This window comes from Xenopus laevis, chromosome 4L (assembly GCF_017654675.1).
Source record: "Xenopus laevis strain J_2021 chromosome 4L, Xenopus_laevis_v10.1, whole genome shotgun sequence".
Classification (NCBI taxonomy): Eukaryota; Metazoa; Chordata; class Amphibia; order Anura; family Pipidae; genus Xenopus; species Xenopus laevis.
The window spans coordinates 26,363,567-26,383,625 of record NC_054377.1 but is presented as its reverse complement, the minus strand read 5'-3'; the positions used below and the strand labels follow the sequence as shown (position 1 = coordinate 26,383,625).

The following is a 20,059-nucleotide window of genomic DNA, read 5'->3' as shown; positions in this document are numbered from 1 at the left end:
TAGGGGTTGGTAGGTGCTGACGGGCTGGGAGGGGGCGTGGCCCGGGAGTGCGTAGGTAAGGAGCTGGTATGTGAGGAATGTGACAGGGCTGGATGCCGCCCGAGTCACTGGGCCTTACACAGGTGTGATGAGGGGAGGTGGCACTGCCGAGAGGCGCTAAATCTCAGCGCGGAGGATTGCTGTGTTACGGGACTCCGTCTGGAGCGGACAAGTTTATTTTGGGAGGGAGGGGGGTGGCTGGGTTTAACAGCTCCGGGCGCTCCTCTCTTCTCTTCATCCCACTTTACTATCCCTCCCTTCCCCTCCTTTAGCCGCCCATTCAGTCTCTCCTCCCTCACTGCCCTCCCCTTCTCACTCTCCTAGTTTCTCTCCACCCCCTCAGTCAGTCCCTGCTTCTCCCTCTCTCTCTTTCGCTGCCTCCTCCTCTTCCTCGTTATTTTGCCCCCCTAGTTGCCCCCTGCCCTGTTCCCCAAACATGGCGGGGGCACGGCCTGGGGTTCACTCTCTTCAACTGGAGCCCGTGAAAGTGCCGGAGACTCTTATCAAAGGGAGCAAGTTCATCAAGTGGGATGAGGTGAGACGAGGGGGGTAAAAGTTACAAAGTGGAGAGGGGAATGCTACTTATTGCTGGGGTGGGGATGGGGGGTTTCATTGACTCTCACTGACAAGAGATGGGCGCCGGAATGCTTATAGCTCTGTGGGGTATTTATAAGAGAGTGCCTGCAGTCTGAGCACAGACTGCTGGGTAATACATGAGCACAGACTGCTTGGTGGAATAGAGGCAATTGCTTAACCTAGGGGCTTCTGGGTATCTGCTGGCTGATACTTGTTCAGAAGCTGCAGATACTTCTTCTTGGGCTTCAGGGTATGTGCTGGGGAATTGTGGGGCTTTCTGTTGGGAAATGCATCTTTAGGGGCTTTCTATTGGGCTGTGCTTGTACAGAGGCTGCTGGGTAGAACTTGGTAGTTGGTTATCTGCAAGTTTTATAATTCAGAGGCTGCCTGGTATCTGTTTAGAAGGGGTGTGGGTATCTAGAGGGCAGTTTTGTTTCAGAGTGTTGTAGGTATCTGCCAGGCAAATCTTAAAAGGGGGTTGTTCACCTTTAAATTAACTTTTAGTATGATGCAGAAAGTGACATTTTGAAACAATTTGCAATTGACTTTCATTATTTAGCATGTGTGGTGTTTTGAGTTATTTAGCTTTTTTTATTCAGCAGCATTCCAGTTTGCAATTTCAGCAATCCAGTTGCTAGGGTGCAAATTACCCTAGCAACCACACACTGATTTGAATAAAAGAGGTCCTGAATAGAACGATGAGTAATAAAAAGTAGCAATAACAATAAATGTGTAGCCTTACAGGGCCTTTTTTTTTTTTTTTTTAAATAGGGTCAACGACCCCCATTTGAAAGCCGGAAAGAGTGAGAAGAAAAAGGCAAATTGAAAAAAAAGCTATACAAAATAAACAATGAAGACCAATTTAAAAGTTGCTTAGAACTGGTCATTCTATAACATACTAAAAGTTAAAGGAACAGTAACACCAAAAAAGGAAAGTTTTTTAAAGTAATGAAAATATCATGTAGTGTTGCCCTGCACTGGTAAAACCGATGTGTTTGCTTCAGAAACACTACTGTAGTTCATATAAACAAGCTGCTGTGTAGCAATGGTGGAAATTGAAAAAAGGCTATATGGCACAGGTTAAATAGTGGATAACAGATAACACCATTATGTTCTACAGAGCTTATCTGCTATCTGCTGTGTAACCTGAGCCTTTTCTCCTTTGAATGGCTGCCCCCGTTGCTACACATCAGCTTGTTTATATAAACAATAGTAGTGTTTCTGAAGCAAACACAGCAGTTTTACCAGTGCAGGGCTACACTGCATTATATTTTTATCACTTTAAAACAATTACATTTTTTGATGTTACTGGTCCTTTAACGTAAATGTGAACCGTCCATTTGAGGCTGTTGGCTATTAATGAAGGATTTATTTTAAGACTGCTGAATATCAGGGTAGTACTGGGATATTTTCTAGGTAATAATTGCTCAGATTGGTCTGGGTATCTGCAGGGCAGTACTTGTTTAGAGGCTCCTTGGTACCAGGGAAGTCATTTCTAGGTAATAACTTGCTCAGATTGATCTGGGTATCTACAGGGCAATACTTGTTTAGAGGCTGCTCTGTATCAGGGTAGTTCTGATGTTTTTTCTGGGTAATACTTTTTCAAAGGGTCTGGGAATCCACAGGACAGTGTTTGTTCAGAGTGTTATGGGTATCTGCATGGTAGTTCGTTTCTAGAGGGACCTGGGTCTCTATAGGGTAGTACTTTCCCAAAATGTTCTGGGTCAGGGCAATACTATATCTTTAGGGCACTGCTTGTCAACAGTGTTCTGGATATTGTCAAGGCAGCAAGGTAATTTTGCAGAGAGGTCTGAGTAATTGTCCTGGGGGTTCTGGGTATTGATAAGGCAGTATTTATACAGAGTGGAGAGGGCATCCACATTTTAGTACTTGTCCATAGTGTTCTAGGTATCTACAGGGCAGTATTTGTGCAGATGGTTCTGGGTATCTACAGGTTAATATTTGTGGAGAAGTTTCTAGGTATCTACAGGGTAGTATTTGTGCAGAGGTATCTGGGTATTTACAGGACAGTATTTGTGCAGAGGTATCTACAGGGTAATATTTGTGCAGAGGTATCTGGGTATCTACAGGGCAGTATTTGTGCAGAAGTTTCTGGGTATCTACAGGGTAATATTTGTGCAGAGGTATCTGGGTATCTACAGGGCAGTATTTGTGCAGCAGTTTCTGGGTATCTACAGGGCAGTATTTGTGCAGAGGTTTCTTTGTATCTATAGGGCAGTATTTGTGCAGAGGTATCTGGATATCTTTAGGGCAGTACTTGTCTGGAGGCTGCCAGGGTTCTGCTTGTTCAAAGGCTTCTGTGTATTATTTGCTCATTGGCTGCTGGGTATCTGCAGGTCGACACTTGTTTAGAGATTGCTGGGTATATGCAGGGTAACACTAAATCAATGTGCATGGTTAGGGGAATAAATTAGCAACTCTCTACTGGATAGCTCCAGGACAGTACTTAGTATCTGCAGGTTAGCAATGTTCAGGTGTATATACTTTAGTTCAGATTGAGTAGTTGCTGGGTATCTAATCGGCAGTACCTGACCTGATCATTGCCTACAGGCTATAATTGGGGTAGTACTTGGGTAGTACTTTTTGTGGTCCTGCAGAGTTAAAACAGGGCTGCCCACAGTAACCAGAAAGCAGATTAGTAGTGAGGCTAGATTTTTTTGTTACAGGTGAGGGATCTATTATCTGGAAAGGCACTACCCTCTACTTCATGTATATGCTTACAAGAAGCATTATTTGACGAGCTTATAGATACAGCTTTGAAAGTATTAGCATTTTGTTTGAAGGTACTTTGTCCAAAGGTGGCAGGAGTTCAAATCAGTTATGGAATTGGGCGTCCGTTAAAAATGTTTCAAACTATGTTGTAGATCTCTTTAATATACCTTAAAAATCATGGTTCTACGTTAAGTATACAGGTATGAGACCTGTTATCCAGAATAGTCAGGACCTGGGGTTTTCTGGATAACTGTATCTTCATACTTGGCCCTTGTTTAGTCAACCTTAATTGTATAAAAAAATCAGTGTGATCAAGTGATGATACAAGTGATGACTCCTGAAACACTGTTATAGCCTTTTTATAACCACACTTGATTTACAATATTTTAAAAATTAGATGTTTTATTTTGTACCAGTACTGGTTCCCATATTTTGTTACATGTTTATGTATTGTAAAAATGTGGTTATAACTCTATCTATGTTAGGCTTTCTTTCACTTTCATAGCTAAATCAGGCATTTCAATGTATTAATATACAGGTATAGGAGCCCTTATCCAGAAAGCGCCACATTACGGGAAGGCCATGTCCCATCAAATTCAAATAAATCAAATTTTTTTTAAAAAAGTTATCCTTTTCTCTGTAATAAAACAGTTCCTTGTATTTGTTGCTAACTAAAGGCTGGCCATAGACACAAAGATAAAGTTGTATAAAATAAAGGTTTGTACGATTTTTGGACCATGTGTGGATTCTCACGACATTTTCTGTACAATGGCGATTGGTCATTTAGTCGATCGGACAGGTTAGAAGCTTTCTGTCGGCTACTGATAAGATCTCTGCATGTATTGCCTATCTGACAATATCAATGGGTGACTCTCGCTACTATTTGAAATAACCTTCCTACTATTTCTGTCTGTCAATTCATGGCCAGAACATTGTCTGATATGTTCTTTTTACTACTTTATTTATTCTGAATGCTTAGTGGTAGGTCAGAAGATTTCAATGAACGATTGTTCGTCTGACTTTTGCATGTCTATAGCCATCTTTATAAATAATTAATCCTTATTGGAGGCAAACCAATCCTCTTGTGCTGCTTTAATGTTTAAACAACTTTTTAGTACACTTAAAGGGGTTGTTCACCTTCAATTCAGTTGTTTTTAGATTGTTCCCCAGGAAAAAATACTTTTTTCAATTAGTTTCCATTATTTATTTTTTAATGAAGTTTAATATCCCTGTCTCTGGTGATTGAGTCTGGCGGCTCAGTAATTCAGGTGCAGATTCCGAACTGTTACAATTTTGCAACATTTAGTTGATACATTTCTCAGCAGCATCTCTGGAGTATTAGCAACTATTGTATCAATTCTAACAACTGCCTATAAACTCAGAGATTCTGCTCAGCAGGGACAAAGAAAAGAAATGTAGCAACTAATTCTATCAATTTAGAACAGTTTACAGGGTCGGCGACACCCCCCAGAGTTGCTTCAGAAGTTGAACAATTACACTTAATACTTTAAAATTAGAAAAACGGTCACACATAGAAAATAGAAAGTCATTGGAAAAAGTAATTATTTCTGGTGATCTATCTGAAAACAACTAGTTGTTTGAAGGTGAACAACCACTTTAAGGTACTGTTTTATCGATACAGTAGTAAAAAAATTGAATAACTTCCTTAAAATGCAGTCTATGGGAGAAGTCCTTCCCGTAATTCTGAGCTTTATAAATAATGGGTTTTCGAATAATGCATCCCATACCAGTATTACCTTAATTGACCACCATACTGAGGTTCTAATCATATAAAGACCAAATTGACACATTTATTACTTCTGGATTGTAGAACCCTGGGCTGATTTATCTGAAGAGTAGCACTGGCCCAGAGAAAAATGCTAGCCAACCCTCCAGAAAAGGTTCTGGTAAATGGCAAACTAATTAAAATAGTTTGAGGTATGCAAAAAAAAAAATGTGATTATGAATCAAATATTGTTGACTTATATTGTTGAGAGCTTTGAAGTCACATGATTTTTTGGGTTCTGATTCACTTGATAAAGGGTTTTGAACCCGAAACATGTTGTGTTTACCACTGCCTGGAATAAAAAGTTGTTTGCAGTAATACTGCTGGAGTTCCTCTTCCTTCTCCTATACTTGGGTTCTGATTCTGTTTGCCGTATATAGTTCCTGCAAGAAGTGCTAGCAATCGGCCATATCCAGACCGAATCCTGCATTTGATACAATGAAAAACTAGTTAAATTTAAAAAAAAAAAAAAAAAAAAAAAAGTCATAAGCAGTCCTTTTGCGCAAGTTGCTTCCATTTGGCAGGTGAAGTTGCACTCAAAATCTGATATAGAATGGTGCACTGTGGGTTAAAAGAACTGTCGATGTGTTCATATATTATATATATATATATATATATATATATATATATATATATATATATATATATATACACATTGTATATATAAACTATTATCGTATATGTATACCAAGTGCACTATTCATTTAAATACCGTGTGAGTATATATAAATATTTATACAGTATAAAGTAGGGCTGAGGAACTGATGACTGCAGTCTTGATAGGAATATAATTCTAATATATCTTTGCACCCACAAACGTACACAAATGATGTGATGGACTCTTTTAAACGATGGACTGAATTGATCTTGTGCCTGTTTATACATGTCTGATATTTTAAGCACAAGGCATATGAGAACCAATGTTTATCACACTTTGCTGTGATGCATCTGCCAGAATCCCATCGCTCTTTTAAATACACCCAAAAGCCCAGCCCGAGGATCAACTTGGGTGATTTTCTTGGAAACATCAGTGTTTTTGGAGGTCTGTAAATTTATGACCAGCTAAGAAGGGCCCTGGCTAAATGTTGCTTCTCAAAGAGGGGCCTGAAATGAGAAATATTTAAAACCTCTGCTCTAGATAATAAATTCTTATACTAATGGCCACAGTAGATCTTGGTGTGCCGCAGGAAAAGCCATAGGGGGTTCATTTTGTGACCCCATTTTTTCTCTCGTTATCCCTGTGTCTCATATAATATAGAGATGGCTAGATACCTGTGGAAGACAGTGATCTGGGTTTCATATACTGTACATTTACACATATTTGAGCAGATAAGTTATGTTCCATTATTATTTTCTATAACTATAAACATCCTCTCGATCCAGTTCTCCTTCCTGTTCTGTCTTTAGCGAGTCCCTGTTCAGTACAAAGCTCAGCATGAGACCTGTTACAAAGGAGAAGTAAATGAGGTTGCTTTTTCATTTCATTCTTGAAACGGGTAGCCTATGAGCGAAAGTGTTATAAATCAGGGAAGCTGGACGACATTTAGGTGTAAATGACAGTCAGGCATGATTTGTTCTGCTCTGCCAGTGCCATAGAACCAAGCAACCTGTTTGTCAGTAACCTGCAAACTTCAGTCTTGTATTTCTTTAAAGGAGAAGAAAAATCCAAATCACTTGGGGAGGGGGGTGCCTGCCTCCATCGATTACAATAGCTTACCCGATAACCTGCGTTGGTGCACCTGTTTGCTGAACATTGCACCAGTCTGGGGTGTATCTGTAGGAGCCATCAATTAAGAAGTGGAAAAGGACCACTCCATGGTGCACCTACAGAAATACCCCAGGCCCATGCAGTTTTCAGCAAACAGGAGCACCTGCCAAGAGGATCAGGTAAGTGATTGTAATCACTGGGGCTTCCCAACATTTGGCACCCCCCCAGTGATTTTAACTTTTTTTTTATGATTGTGGTAATCTCTGCATCCCGCAGAAAAGGGAAGGAAGAAAACCAGGTAAAATTATGCAAGGAATGTGGGTCATGAAGATGTATGTTCTTTATGCATTCCTGCCAAATGGAGGATTGTATTCAGTGTTTAGATTATATACTCAGGCTAGCGGTAAACTGTCAGCATCAACAGATTTATATATCTGCTTTATTTGTAATCCTTTGTTGCAATTGTTTTTTTATATAAAATACGTAGCAATGATTTACTGCTGAATTTCATCATACATGTATACAATCAGTTTCTCTATGAAGGCAGGCTTGGCTTCTCAGTATGTTACATTCTTATATATGTTATGTATTTTTCTTTTTTAATGGAACTTTGGATACACTTTCTTTCTTCATTCTTTTGAGAGGCTTTTGCCCCCTGTTATTAAGACAGCACAATGGCTCAGTGGTCTACACTGCTACCTTTCAGCGCCGCCATCCTAGGTATATTGTTCTACCCCTGTCTCAACGCTGTTTACCAGGGACAGAAAAAAACTGCTCCAGGTAACTTAAGAGCCAAATTTCTGTTTTTAGAAGTTCCATTTCTTACTCATGTAATTGCTTTCTCATGTAGGGAGTCAGTTGTATTGTTGTTACCATTTAGAAGTGTGACTGACAAAGCTGGGTTTGCCAGATGCAAGGAAAACTCACTCTATCCAAATGGATAGTTTTGAATGTGAAGTTTTTGCCCCTTATATGCAGTGACAGCCATACTGCATTCAAGTGTGGCAGGGTCTTTGGCTGTTTTTTATGGGCTGGGTCCTTGGTTCCATTTAAAGCAAAACTTAACACTGGGACATACAGAAAATATTTGTCAATTACAAGCTTCTCATTTTGTGGCAGCAATTTGGGGAAAGTCCCAAGACAGAAAGTTAGGTCTTTACTGAATTGAATTGTTCAGATGGGAGTCCTGACCTCATCCCAACTGAGCCACTTGTTGGTTGAACTGGAACACAGACACAGAGCTAGGCCTGATTGCCAAAACTCACTAATGCTCTTGTGTCTAAATGGAAGCAAATCCCCCAAGAATGTTGAAGGCTATGGGCACACAGGCAGAAGGCTCTGGCTGTTGTCAGTCCACAATTTTTTCCAGGCTGAGCGAAGCAGATCTGCTCAATGCCACTTCCCCAATTGATTTGAATTCTATCAGCCTGGGTGCGCTCACACACAGCGGAGCTGAAGCTGAGATTAGCCCAAATATGCGAAAAGAGGCATCTCTGGTTGACCTCATCTTCAGCTCCACTGTGTGAGTACACCAGGGCTGCTTAGATTCAAATCAATGGAGTAGAGTTGCTTCTCTCAGCCTTCAAAAATACGCAGCCAGAACCTTCAGCCTGTGTGTCCATAGCCTTAACATCTGATGGAAAGCCTTCACATAGGAGTAGACACTATGGGGCAAATTCACTAACGTCTGAAAATCCGCCAGCGACAGCTTCGCTCACAGTGAAACACTTCACCAGGCATAGATTCGCCAGGACAATGCTAATTCACTAAAATCCAAAGTTGCGTCCAGGCACACTCTATTGCACTTCGCCTGGTCTGAGGTGGCGAAGACAAGTCTGGCGCAAGAGGTAACGTTCAGTAAAATCCGCATCTTAGTGAATTTGTGTAGTTACGTTCATTGGCCTGAGCGCAACTTTGCCAGGTGTAAGGGAGCGAATTACTGCTAGAGTCTATCTCCTTCGCCAGCGAAGTTACGCCTGCGACCGTTAGTAAATCAGCAAAGTCACACTGGTGAATTTTCGCCAGCGTTTGTCACTTCGTCCTTTAGTAAATTTGCTCCTATGATAGCAGTTAAGGAAGGTCAAACTTAGTATCATTCCTTATGGTTTCAGAATGAAGGCCACAGGTTGACAAGTCTGAATTATAGAATCATATTGCCCTTTGATTTGTGCCTCTGTCTTTCATTAATGTCCAGCTCCCCCTCTAGCTTTAACCCTGAGTCTTGGGAATCATTTTAATGGACATTAAACCCTTTCATGCAAAGATGTAGCAACACCACTGCTTAGTGACACTGTAATTATCTATTTAGTATGCATGTCAAATAAGTACGTTAGTGGTATATAGAACTTCTCGACCCGCACCCGACCCTAACCCGCACCTGTCCCGCCGTTCCCCTCTATTTAAAGACCCACAACCGACCCGCTGTAACATCATGAAAGGGGTGGGATGGGGGCAGGCACAGGTCTATAAATTTAGGGGCCAGACGCATGCAGTGCTAGGTTGCATGTGGGGAGAGCAGGCGAAGAGCTCAACCCAGACCCGCCCGCGACCTGAAGATTTTGTGCAGGAGCCGGCCCAAACCCGGCGGGTCCTGCAGGTTTCAGGCCGGCCTGCACATTACTACAGTACATCATATAAAGCCGTATAAAAACAAAAACACTCTTATCTTATGAAAAATTAATATCTAATGTTGTGCAGGAAATCCTCTCTATGTTCCAGGCAGCTTGCAGTCTATTTAGATATGACTGTTTGTTTTTACTTTGTTTGTTGTAGAGGTTATATTCGAGCCTTAATTGTGATGGGACGCAGGTAACTGCAAATGCAAGTAGGTCGATTTTAGTTCATCACTTTTTAATACACACATATACATATTTACAGAAGGCAGGGCAAGTCAAATTATGAATCTATTTGGAGCCAGATTTTTTAGGATCCTGTAAATTTTAACCTGTTCCTAAAAAATACTTTGAAGCTTTTGTTAATATATGGGATGTTGGAAGATGTAATTGAAAAACAATTGGTTTATCTCTGGTTCCAACTGTATATTTATAGTATAGTACTGTTATACTACTGATATACTATCCAGGAGCATGTTATCCTGAAAGCTCCAACATGCGGTGATTTTATTTCCCATAGAGTTCAATTTAAACATTGTTTTACTGATTTACTTTTTCTGATACGAACACTGTACGTCGTGCTTGGAGTTAAACAAGCTTGTATACTTGTGGGCTTTTAGCGAAACAATACTTTTTACTGTTAATGTTTTTACTAGCCCTAAGGTATTGTGCTACACCATTCTTATCTGGAAAACTGCAGGCCCTAATATTAATTTTGTTCCTGTTTCTGCTATATATTTGTAATGAGAGAGAAAACAAAACGGTCATTTATCCACAATGATTGCTCAGTCCGTGATTCGGACTTTCCTGCCCTTTGAACTTCCATATCTAGAAAAGCTGGTTCAAAGTCGAGAGCTAAGATTGCCATTCAGCTGGAAATCTCTAGGATATGTCAGATAAGTCAATAAGCCTGTGCTCGGCAACCTTATTCTCAGAGACTCGTCTGGTACCCCTACAGAAATTCACTCTCAAACTTTGCCTCTTGTGTTGACCTTCTTTTTCCAACATGCTAGAGAAATGTGTCCTTGCATCTCTGTTATTAGTATTATGGTTATTAAATGCGAATTATGGGAAGGCCAACTCCCAAATTATAAAAAAAAATAGCAAATTTTTAAAAATTATTTTCTTTTTCTCTATTTAAAAATAAAACATCAGCTTGTACTTGATCCCTAAAATGTAATTAATCCTTATTGGAGGCAAAACATTACTATTGGGTTAATTTGATATTTTAATTATTTTTAAGTCAAATTAAGATATGGAGATCCAGATTATGGAAAGATCCATTTTCTGGAACGCTCCAGGTCCCGGGAATTTTGGATTACATGTCCCATATCGCGTTATACAGAAAGCTCAGAATTACGGAAAAGCCATCTCCCATAGGCTCCATTTTATAGAAATATTCAAATATTCTCTGTAATAATAAAACAGCAGCTTGTACTTGATCGCTAAAATGTAATTAATCCTTATTGGAGGCAAAACATTACTATTGGGTTTATTTGATATTTCAATTATTTTTAAGTTAAATTATGATACGGAGATCCAGATTATGGAAAGATCCGTTATCTGGAACGCTCCAGGTCTCGGGAATTCTGGATAACATGTCCCATAACCCGTTTTCCAGAAAGCTCAGAATTAAAGAAGGGCTGTCTCCCATAGGCTCCATTTTGTACAAATAATCCAAAATTTTAAAAATATTTCCTTTTTCTCTGTAATAATAAAACAGTACCTTGTACTTGATCCAAACTAAGATATAATTGTTCCTTATTGGAAGCAGAACCAGCCTATTGGGTTTATTTAATAATTACATGATTTTCTAGTAGATTAAAGGTATGAAGATCCAAATTATGAAAAGATCCGTTATCCAGAAAACTCCAGGTCCCGAGCATTCTGGATAACAGGTCCCTACTAAATATTACCATAGTATACACAAGGATATGCAACTTATACATTTAGCTTGATTTTTTTAAATACTGTATTGAAGTTTTGGCATTTATATAAGTATAATTATACAGCACAACTGGTCACTCTGAAAAGAATGAATATAATGGATGTAACAAGACATGTGGATCAGAGCATTAGCCTGGTAGAGAACATAACATTATCCTCCTAATCTGATATTTAGCACAAAGACGGAACATTTGAGTGCTTTGAGGTACACTTGGTGGAAAAGTCAAACAAGCAGTGACATAGACAGAAACAATGTGTCTCTACTAATGCATATCTGAGAGTGTTTTTGGAGTGCTAACTGCATTTTAACCAAGCCAGATTGCATGGCATGACCTGCATCCATTGACGTTTATCGCAGCTGAATGCACGTTCTGGCTTGGGAGTGTTGGAACAATGTTGCGGCATATAATGGCTTTCTTCTGAAAAAACTGAGGTGGGACACATTGTCACATTCAACAGCAATGCAAATCACTTGCTATCTATTCCAGTCACTTCAATAGAAATATCCTCAAACTCTTATACGTTAAAGGGGTTGTTCACCTTTGAGTTAACTTTCAGTATGTATGTGGAGGGTGATATTCTGAGACAATTTGCAATTGTTTGCAATTTTTTATTATTTAAGGTTTTTGAGTTATTTCGCTTTTAATTCAGCAGCTCTTCAACTCCCATCCACGATTTTACCTTATTTACCAAAAAAATAACTCGAAAAAGTAATGTCGGTAAAAAACTGCATGAAATCAAAGGGAATTTTTCAAGCTTTACTCCTGAATTGCACAATTTTTTCCGTTTATCAGCCGAAAACCCCAAATTTTTCGGATTATTGGGCTAAACCCAGCGCAGACCACAATATCTTCAAATTGGGATAGGGACATATGACATTGACAGGTTTGAGATGCCGGGTTTTTGGATTCAGGCTTTTTGCAGCATCGGAGTATAATAAATCTCGAAAAATGCATGTTTTTTGTTTTCCACAAAAATTTTGAGTTTTTGCCCCAAAAAGCCCTACCAGAAAAAAATCAAGGTTTAGTAAATAACCCACTTAGTGTATCTTTGAGATGTTGGACAGGCGGAAGTCTGGATACATTTGGCCACAGTAGGTAGGGTACAGTATATGGTATATATTTAGATGGATTTTAGAGACACATAAAGACCTATGAATATATATATATATATATATACAGGTATGGGATCCATACCTGGAAACCCATTATCCAGAAAGTTACGGATTACGGAAAGGCTGTCTGCCATAGACTCCATTTTATCCAAATAATTCAGTTTTCTAAAAATAATTTCCTTTTTCTCTGTAATAGTAAAACAGTACCTTGTACTTGATCCCGACTGAGATATAATTAATCCCTATTGGAGCAAAAACCAGTCTATTCGGTTTATTTAATGTTTACATGATTTCCTAGTAGACTTAAGGTATAGAGATCCAAATTATGGAAAGATCTGTTATCCGGAAAACCCCAGGTCCCGAGCGTTCTGGATAACAGGTCCCAATCCTGTGTGTGTGTGTGTATACACACACACACACACGTACCCCCCCCCCCATATGTTCATATACCTGTGTGGAGAAACAGGATGTCTAATTGCAGGATTAAATTGTTTTTTATTGTTTTTGTATTGCTGTTGTCTGCAGGATTATTTCCTTTTGATTGTTGTGTTCATAAAAGTGTGTCAAATCGCTTCCTGCTCTGGAAAGATGCAAGTACACAAAATATTCACTTGCAAACACCAGAACTTGCCAACACCCAAACACTGAGATAAAAATGGAATTCTGCTTACACTATTCTCAGGAATAAATAAGTGAATGTGGGGTCAAGCATTAGGTCAAGTTAAGTTTTCCTCTGGACAATGACTAGGAAATAGCAATTTGAAATAAACCCAAATCCCAGAATATCCACAAAAGTTGTCATAGAAACCCTGATAGAGCAACCAGATGTGGCAATAAAAAAAAATAAAGCAAACAAACAAAAAAAGCATAATGAAAGGCTCAGCATTCAAGGCATGTACATGCAGGCATTCATAACCACAACTGAGACGCATTGTGATTGGTGACTATACTAATAAAAGCAACCATAGTGTTGCTCAAGTTAACTGCAGGTTCCTGTGTCAGATACGAAACCATTATGTTATATTTTTTCAATGTGGGATACAGGTAGATTGTGGTCGAGACATGCTGACCCACATTTAGCCCCCGCAAGCTGAACTGACATAAAGAAACTCATCATGCAACCCAAGAATATTTTTCTCTCCCTTTAGATAATGTAGGTGCCATTATGATGTCACTATAATTCAGAAGTGATGTCACTCTGATGGTACATAGACTCGGGATCAGAAAACAGTTTTCCACCCCATCCCCTTTTTTGATTAAATACTTGCCCTTTCCACATTCCTGTCATCACAAAAATTATACCCCTACCCCTAATATTTGATTAATGAGGAAACTGCTGGAAGGTAGTACAGGTATAGGATCTGTTATCCGGAAACCCATTATCCAGAAAGCTCCAAATTACGGAAAGACCATCTCCCATCGACTCCATTATAATCAAATGATTTCCTTTTTCCTTGAAGTAATGAAACAGTACCTTGTACTTATTCCCGATTAAGATATAATTAATCCTTATTGTATGCAAAAGAAACTTATTGGGTTTCATTTATGTTTAATTGGTGTTTTAGTAGACTTACAGTAAGTAAGTATGAAGGTCCAAATTATGGAAAGATCCCTTATTCGGAAAACCCCAGGTCTCGAGCATTCTGGATAACGGGTCCCATACCTATACTGGTATGGGACCTGTTATTCAGAATGCTTGGGAACCTGGAGTTTTTTGGATAATGGGTCCCTCCATAATTTGTATCTGCATACCTTAAAGGGGAACTATCGCAAAAATTAAAATGTAATATAGGCTTCAGCATACTGAAATAAGAAACTTTCTAAATACAAACAATTAAAAATTCTGTACCATTTCTGGAAGTTTATCTTCACTATCCCTCTCTCAGCATCTGTTTCTCTTCATTCTCTCTTCATGCAGGAGTTGGGTGTCTGATATTCATTGACAGTTATATCCAATATATCTTATAGGGGGTATCCCTTTCCTAGCAGATGAATTAGAGCTGACTCAAATAACTGATTCCAGTACAAACAATATCTAACAAAATAACTGCCTTTTGCACAGATTCTGCACGTAGAGAGACATGATGTCTGGTAATTTTAATAGAGTGAGCTCTACATCTAGGTAACTACAGAATTTTTAATTGATTGTGTTTACAAAGTTTCTTATTTCAGTATGCCGAAGCTTATATTACATTTTCATTTTAGCGATCGTTCCCCTTTAAGTTTACTAGAAAATTATGTAAACATTAAAGGGATACTGTCATGGGAAACATTTTTTTTTCTCAAAATTAATCAGTTAATAGCGCTGCTCCAGCAGAATTCTGCACTGAAATCCATTTCTCAAAAGAGCAAACAGATTTTTTTATATTCAATTTTTAAATCTGACATGGGGCTAGACATATAGTCAATTTCCCAACTGCCCCAAGTCATGTGACTTGTGCTCTGATAAACTTCAATCACTCTTTACTGCTGTACTGCAAGTTAGAGTGATATCACCCCCCTCCCTTTTCCACCCCAGCAGCCAAACAAAAGAACAATGGGAAGGTAACCAGATAGCAGCTCCCTAACACAAAATAACAGCTGCCTGGTAGATCTAAGAACAGCACTCAATAGTAAAAACCCATGTCCCACTGAGACACATTCAGTTACATTGAGAAGGAAAAACAGCCTGCCAGAAAGCATTTCTCTCCTAAAGTGCTGGCTATCTGGTTACCTTCCCATTGTTCTCCGATGACAGGATCCCTTTAAATAAAAACAATAGGCTGGTTTTGCTTTCAGTAAGGATTAATTATATCTTAGTTAAAGGCATACTGTCATGGGAAAAAAAAAATTTTTCAAAATGAATCAGTAAATAGTGCTGCTCCAGCAGAATTCTGCACTGAAATCCATTTCTCAAAAGAGCAAACAGATTTTTTTATATTCAATTTTGAAATCTGACATGGGGCTAAACATTTTGTCAATTTCCCAGCTGCCCCAGGTCATGTGACTTGTGCCTGCACTTTAGGAGAGAAATGCTTTTTGGCAGGCTGCTGTTTTTCCTTCTCAATGTAACTGAATGTGTCTCAGTGGGACATGAGATTTTACTATTGAGTGTTGTTCTTAGATCTACCAGGCAGCTGTTATCTTGTGTTAGGGAGCTGCTATCTGGTTACCTTCCCATTGTTCTTTTGTTTGGCTGCTGAGGGGGAAAAGGGAGGGGGTGATATCACTCCAACTTGCAGTACAGCAGTAAAGAGTGATTGAAGTTTATCAGAGCACAAGTTACATGACTTGGGGCAGCTGGGAAATTGACAATATGTCTAGCCCCATGTCAGATTTCAAAATTGAATATAAAAAAATCTGTTTGTTCTTTTGAGAAATGGATTGCAGTGCAGAATTCTGCTGGAGCAGCACTATTAACTGATTTATTTAGAAAAAAAATGTTTTTTCCCATGACAGTATCCCTTTAAGAGTACAAGGTTCTGTTTTATTATTACAGACAAAAAGGGAATTATTTTTTAAAATGTTGATTATTTGGATATATATTCTGAATAATAGGTTTCCTGCTAACTGATCCCATACGTGTATAGGCCAACTGTAGCTACAAATGCCCAACAGGTACTTTTAGCCTGTTCTTTAGGCAAACTTCTGTAACCTGGAGCTCTAAGGTGCTGGCATTTCTGGATGTTATAGTTCAGCAGCACGAGTAAAGCCTGAGATTGCAGATCCTTATATAAGATATGTTGAGAATAATTTGCAAGATATTCTGCTTTAACAAAGCACGCTGATGGAAAGGCATTCAATCAACTACAGAGTGACTGCTTTGTGTGTCTATATCTAATAGTTATAATATGCCAATGAGACACCTTACATTTTGATTCACTAAACTTTAGTGCATATTTTATAACTCGAGTTCACAAATGTTATTTTTTCCCAACACTAGTTATTTGTGAATTCCTTATCCTACCCTTATTATTCTACCTGCAAGAACAACACAACCATGCTGTGGGTCACAGACGGATTACTCCCGCTCCAACTAGTTGATTCCAGTGGAAGCGAGCAGTTTGCTATCCACCAATGAAGAAAACGAGACGGCTGAGTTGTTTGCAGGAGGCACACTCATAAACCACTCATATCTCAAAAACTGTTTTCACCTCTCTTTACAGGAATGATAAAGAATAAGAGGGCCTTTCATGGACCTTCTTGCTGCTGACAGGAAGTGAATTGTATGTGCTTGCTCAAAGAATGCATGAACAGCACATCTTTTGGTATCCTAAGGGGGTAAGAGAAGAGAATTCAGAAAGCTTGGCTTCTGCCTGTCAGTAAACCTTGCTCAGCTAGTTAACTGGGAAGGCTCTTTTTTAACATACTGCATTGTCAAGTGAAAAAACTACTGCACATGGATGTGCAAGTAATATGCCTTGGCTTTCTTTTTCTTAACAAGTCAAAATTTAGGGATTCCCTGTGTGTTTTGATAATTCCATGTGCACCAATATTCTTTACTTACGCGGGTTAGTATGCTATTGCCATAGCACTGGCATATACTATACCAAACTGCAGCAGAGACCACCCCACTACCCCAAGCTGAAACAGATACCATCCCGCCTTCTAAACAGTTATAAACTTTACAGTGAGCCAGTATCTATAAAAGTAGGATTCTGAAGCCAGTATGATTAAAGGAAGTAGCAAAAGAAACTCCAGTTCCAAATGGCTAACAGAGCCTGCACACCTGTTGGGGGAAAAAAAAATATATTCAACCTATGAGCACTAAGCCACCGGCACTGAGAAGGCGCTCCCGGCCTAGGCAGCCATGTTCAGTCACCAGGTGCCCCCTCACGGTTTAAAGAGTAACGACCAAACGATTGTTTCTCCCTATCCCTATACATTTTTTTAGCATTAGGTGCCCTTTAAACTGGGGAATCTATGAAATTAAAAGTAAATTCACATTCTATGTTCTGTCCCTATGAGCAAGGTCAAAATTAATCAGCAGTCCAATAAAAAAAATGAGCTGCTCCTGAATGCCTAGTAGGATGTAGTTGGTGGAAGGGAGGAGTTTGTTTACACAGAGGGCTTCTCAGTGTACAGCTGATTTATTTTGACATTGCTTGTAGGGACAGGAAGTAAAATGTGACTTCAGTTCCAGAATTTGCTTTTTTAATACAAGAGATAAAAAATAATACATTATAGCAATAGGCAAATATGTTCAGCCCAAGCTCTATTCATAAAACACAGGTATAAAGTTGCTTTAATAACATCATAAGAAAATGTCACCTAGTTGTCTTGCTGAGTAGCTTGCAGCATTTTGGTTGACTTCTCTCTGTCCTTAATTGCTACAAGAAATTGTGCACAAAGATTGTATGTGAGGGGATTGTGCTGGTGTGGTGAACCCGTATGATGACTAAGGGGGTTATTTATCAAAGGTCAAGTTTGTGAGGGTTTTTTTCTACCTCAAATAAACTGACAACTCGATTGCTTACTTATTTATGAAAAAACATAATGTAAAAAAACATCAATCAATGCAATCGGAGGAAAAATTTGAATAGCTCGAATCAATCGAGTTTTCCAGTGCAAACCACCGAAAAGCCCCCGAATCATGAAGGCTAAAAACATCTTCAAAATGGTTCAAAGGACCTCTGACATTGACTTCTACATGACCCCGACAGCTTCGGGGCATAGTAAATCTCAAAAAATTCGAGTTTTTTTTTTTATCCTGAAAAATTTGAGTTTTTACTGAAACAACCTTTTAAAAAATTTTTCTGGAAAAACACAACTCGAGCTTTAATAAATAACCCCTCAATGAAGCTCTTTCCCCGATATACCTACCTTGGTAGGTGGGAGGCTGATACGATCGTTTGGCCCTCATGCCAAATGATCGGATCACAACAACAATAAATGTAGGCTGTGAGATTTTTAAACCTGCCCCATCAATATTTGGCCAATATCGTTCGGTCTGATCCTTCAGGGAACCACATGCATGTCTCAATACGCTGCCAACTCGGCCCCTGTATTGCCACTTTTAGGGGCCGATTCACTAAGGGTCGAATATCGAGGGTTAATTAACCCTCGATATTCGACTAGGAATTAAAATACTTCGAATATCGAAGTCGAAGGATTTAGCGCAGATCGAAGGATAATTCCTTTGATCGAACGATAAAATCCGATTCGAAGGATTTTAAACCAATGATCGAAGGAATATCCTTCGATCAAAAAAAGTTAGCCAAGCCTATGGGGACCTTCCCCATAGGCTTACATTGACTTTGGTAGATTTTAGATTGCGAACTAGGGGGTCGAAGTTTTTTTTTTAAAGAGACAGTACTTCGACTATCGAATGGTCGAATAGTCGAACGATTTTTACTTCGAATCCTTCGATTCGTAGTCGAAGGTCGAAGTAGCCCATTCGATGGTCGAAGTAGCCCAAAAAAAACTTCGAAATTCAAAGTTTTTTACCTTCGAATCCTTCACTCGAAGTTAGTGAATCGGCCCCATAGTGTCTGTGCTCTAAAGGAAAGTCTGTCTTCTAGCTATATAATACCCAAATCGGGATACATTCTTTTTTGTAACTCCTACTGCATCTACAGAACATGGCTATTTTATATTTTATTGTATATTATTATTAATGTGCTCTCTTTATCTAATCTGCTTTGAGGTTTATGCAAGTGATGCACTGTTTTGCACTTGTGACATTAATTGTGCCACAGTTTAAATCCATTCCTTTAGCTTTTTTTTTTTCTTCTTTAACCATTAGCCATTTGGATTTTGTTCGCTGACAAACTTGACACTGTTATAAATATTTCCATTATCCTTTCATACACAATTTCTCTCAAAGTTCTCTGGTACGGGAAGGTGGATGACATACGTGAAGATGGTTTTCCTCTCAATGTTTGCAGCAATCATTCACATTGTTGTAAAGTATGTAACTGATACTAAGTAATGATATCTAGTGTATCTAAATGGCTTTACTTTATGTTGGAGATTATTTAAGGTCAAGTGCAGGATGCTGTGGTTGCACATAAGCTGAAAATGCAAGTACAGTCATGGGACCTGTTATCCAGAAAGCTGGGGTTTTCCAGATAAGGGATCTTCTTTCAATTTGGTTTCTCGAATATCTTAAGTCTATCTAAAATAATTTAAACATTAAATAAACCCAATAGGATTGTTTTGCCTCCATTAAGGATTAATTATATCTTAGTTGCGACCAAGTAAAAGCTACTGTTTATTTAATACAGAAAAAAAGGAAATAATTCAAAAATAAATTTGAGTTAATTGATTATAATGGAGTCTATGGGCAGAGCCGGGTCAAGCCAGGCAGGCGCCTAGGCAGCCTGCCTGGCAGAAACGGAACTAGAGGGGGGCGGGCCCTGGCGCAGGATGCGCAGGACGTGCAGCCGGGCCCCCGCCCCCCTCCGTACACCTGGAACTGGCCGGGAATATGCGCCGCAAAGCGGTGCGCGGACTCCGGGGGGCCCTGAGGGGGTGCGGGCCCTGGCCCGCTCGCACCCCCTGCTCCCCTGGTAGTTTCGACACTGCTACCTGGTTGCTGTGCCGTCTGGGTGCACGCATTTGTG

The 20,059-nt window shown here is 39.3% G+C and overlaps 1 protein-coding gene across 2 annotated transcripts in view; it reads left to right on the top strand.

The window, feature by feature from the left end:
- The first annotated feature begins 393 nt into the window (after positions 1–393).
- Positions 394–20,059, top strand: part of plcb3.L (phospholipase C beta 3 L homeolog) — a 110,994-nt gene continuing 91,328 nt past the window's right edge. Inside the window, exon 1 of one of the 2 annotated variants that reach the window (NM_001087700.2) lies at positions 394–574. In NM_001087700.2, coding sequence (NP_001081169.2) covers positions 476–574 — 99 coding nt within the window. In that variant the 5' untranslated portion in view covers positions 394–475. Of the gene's footprint in view, positions 575–16,588; positions 16,776–20,059 lie in introns of those variants that run through there. The other variant, XM_041589175.1, reaches the window with a different exon arrangement.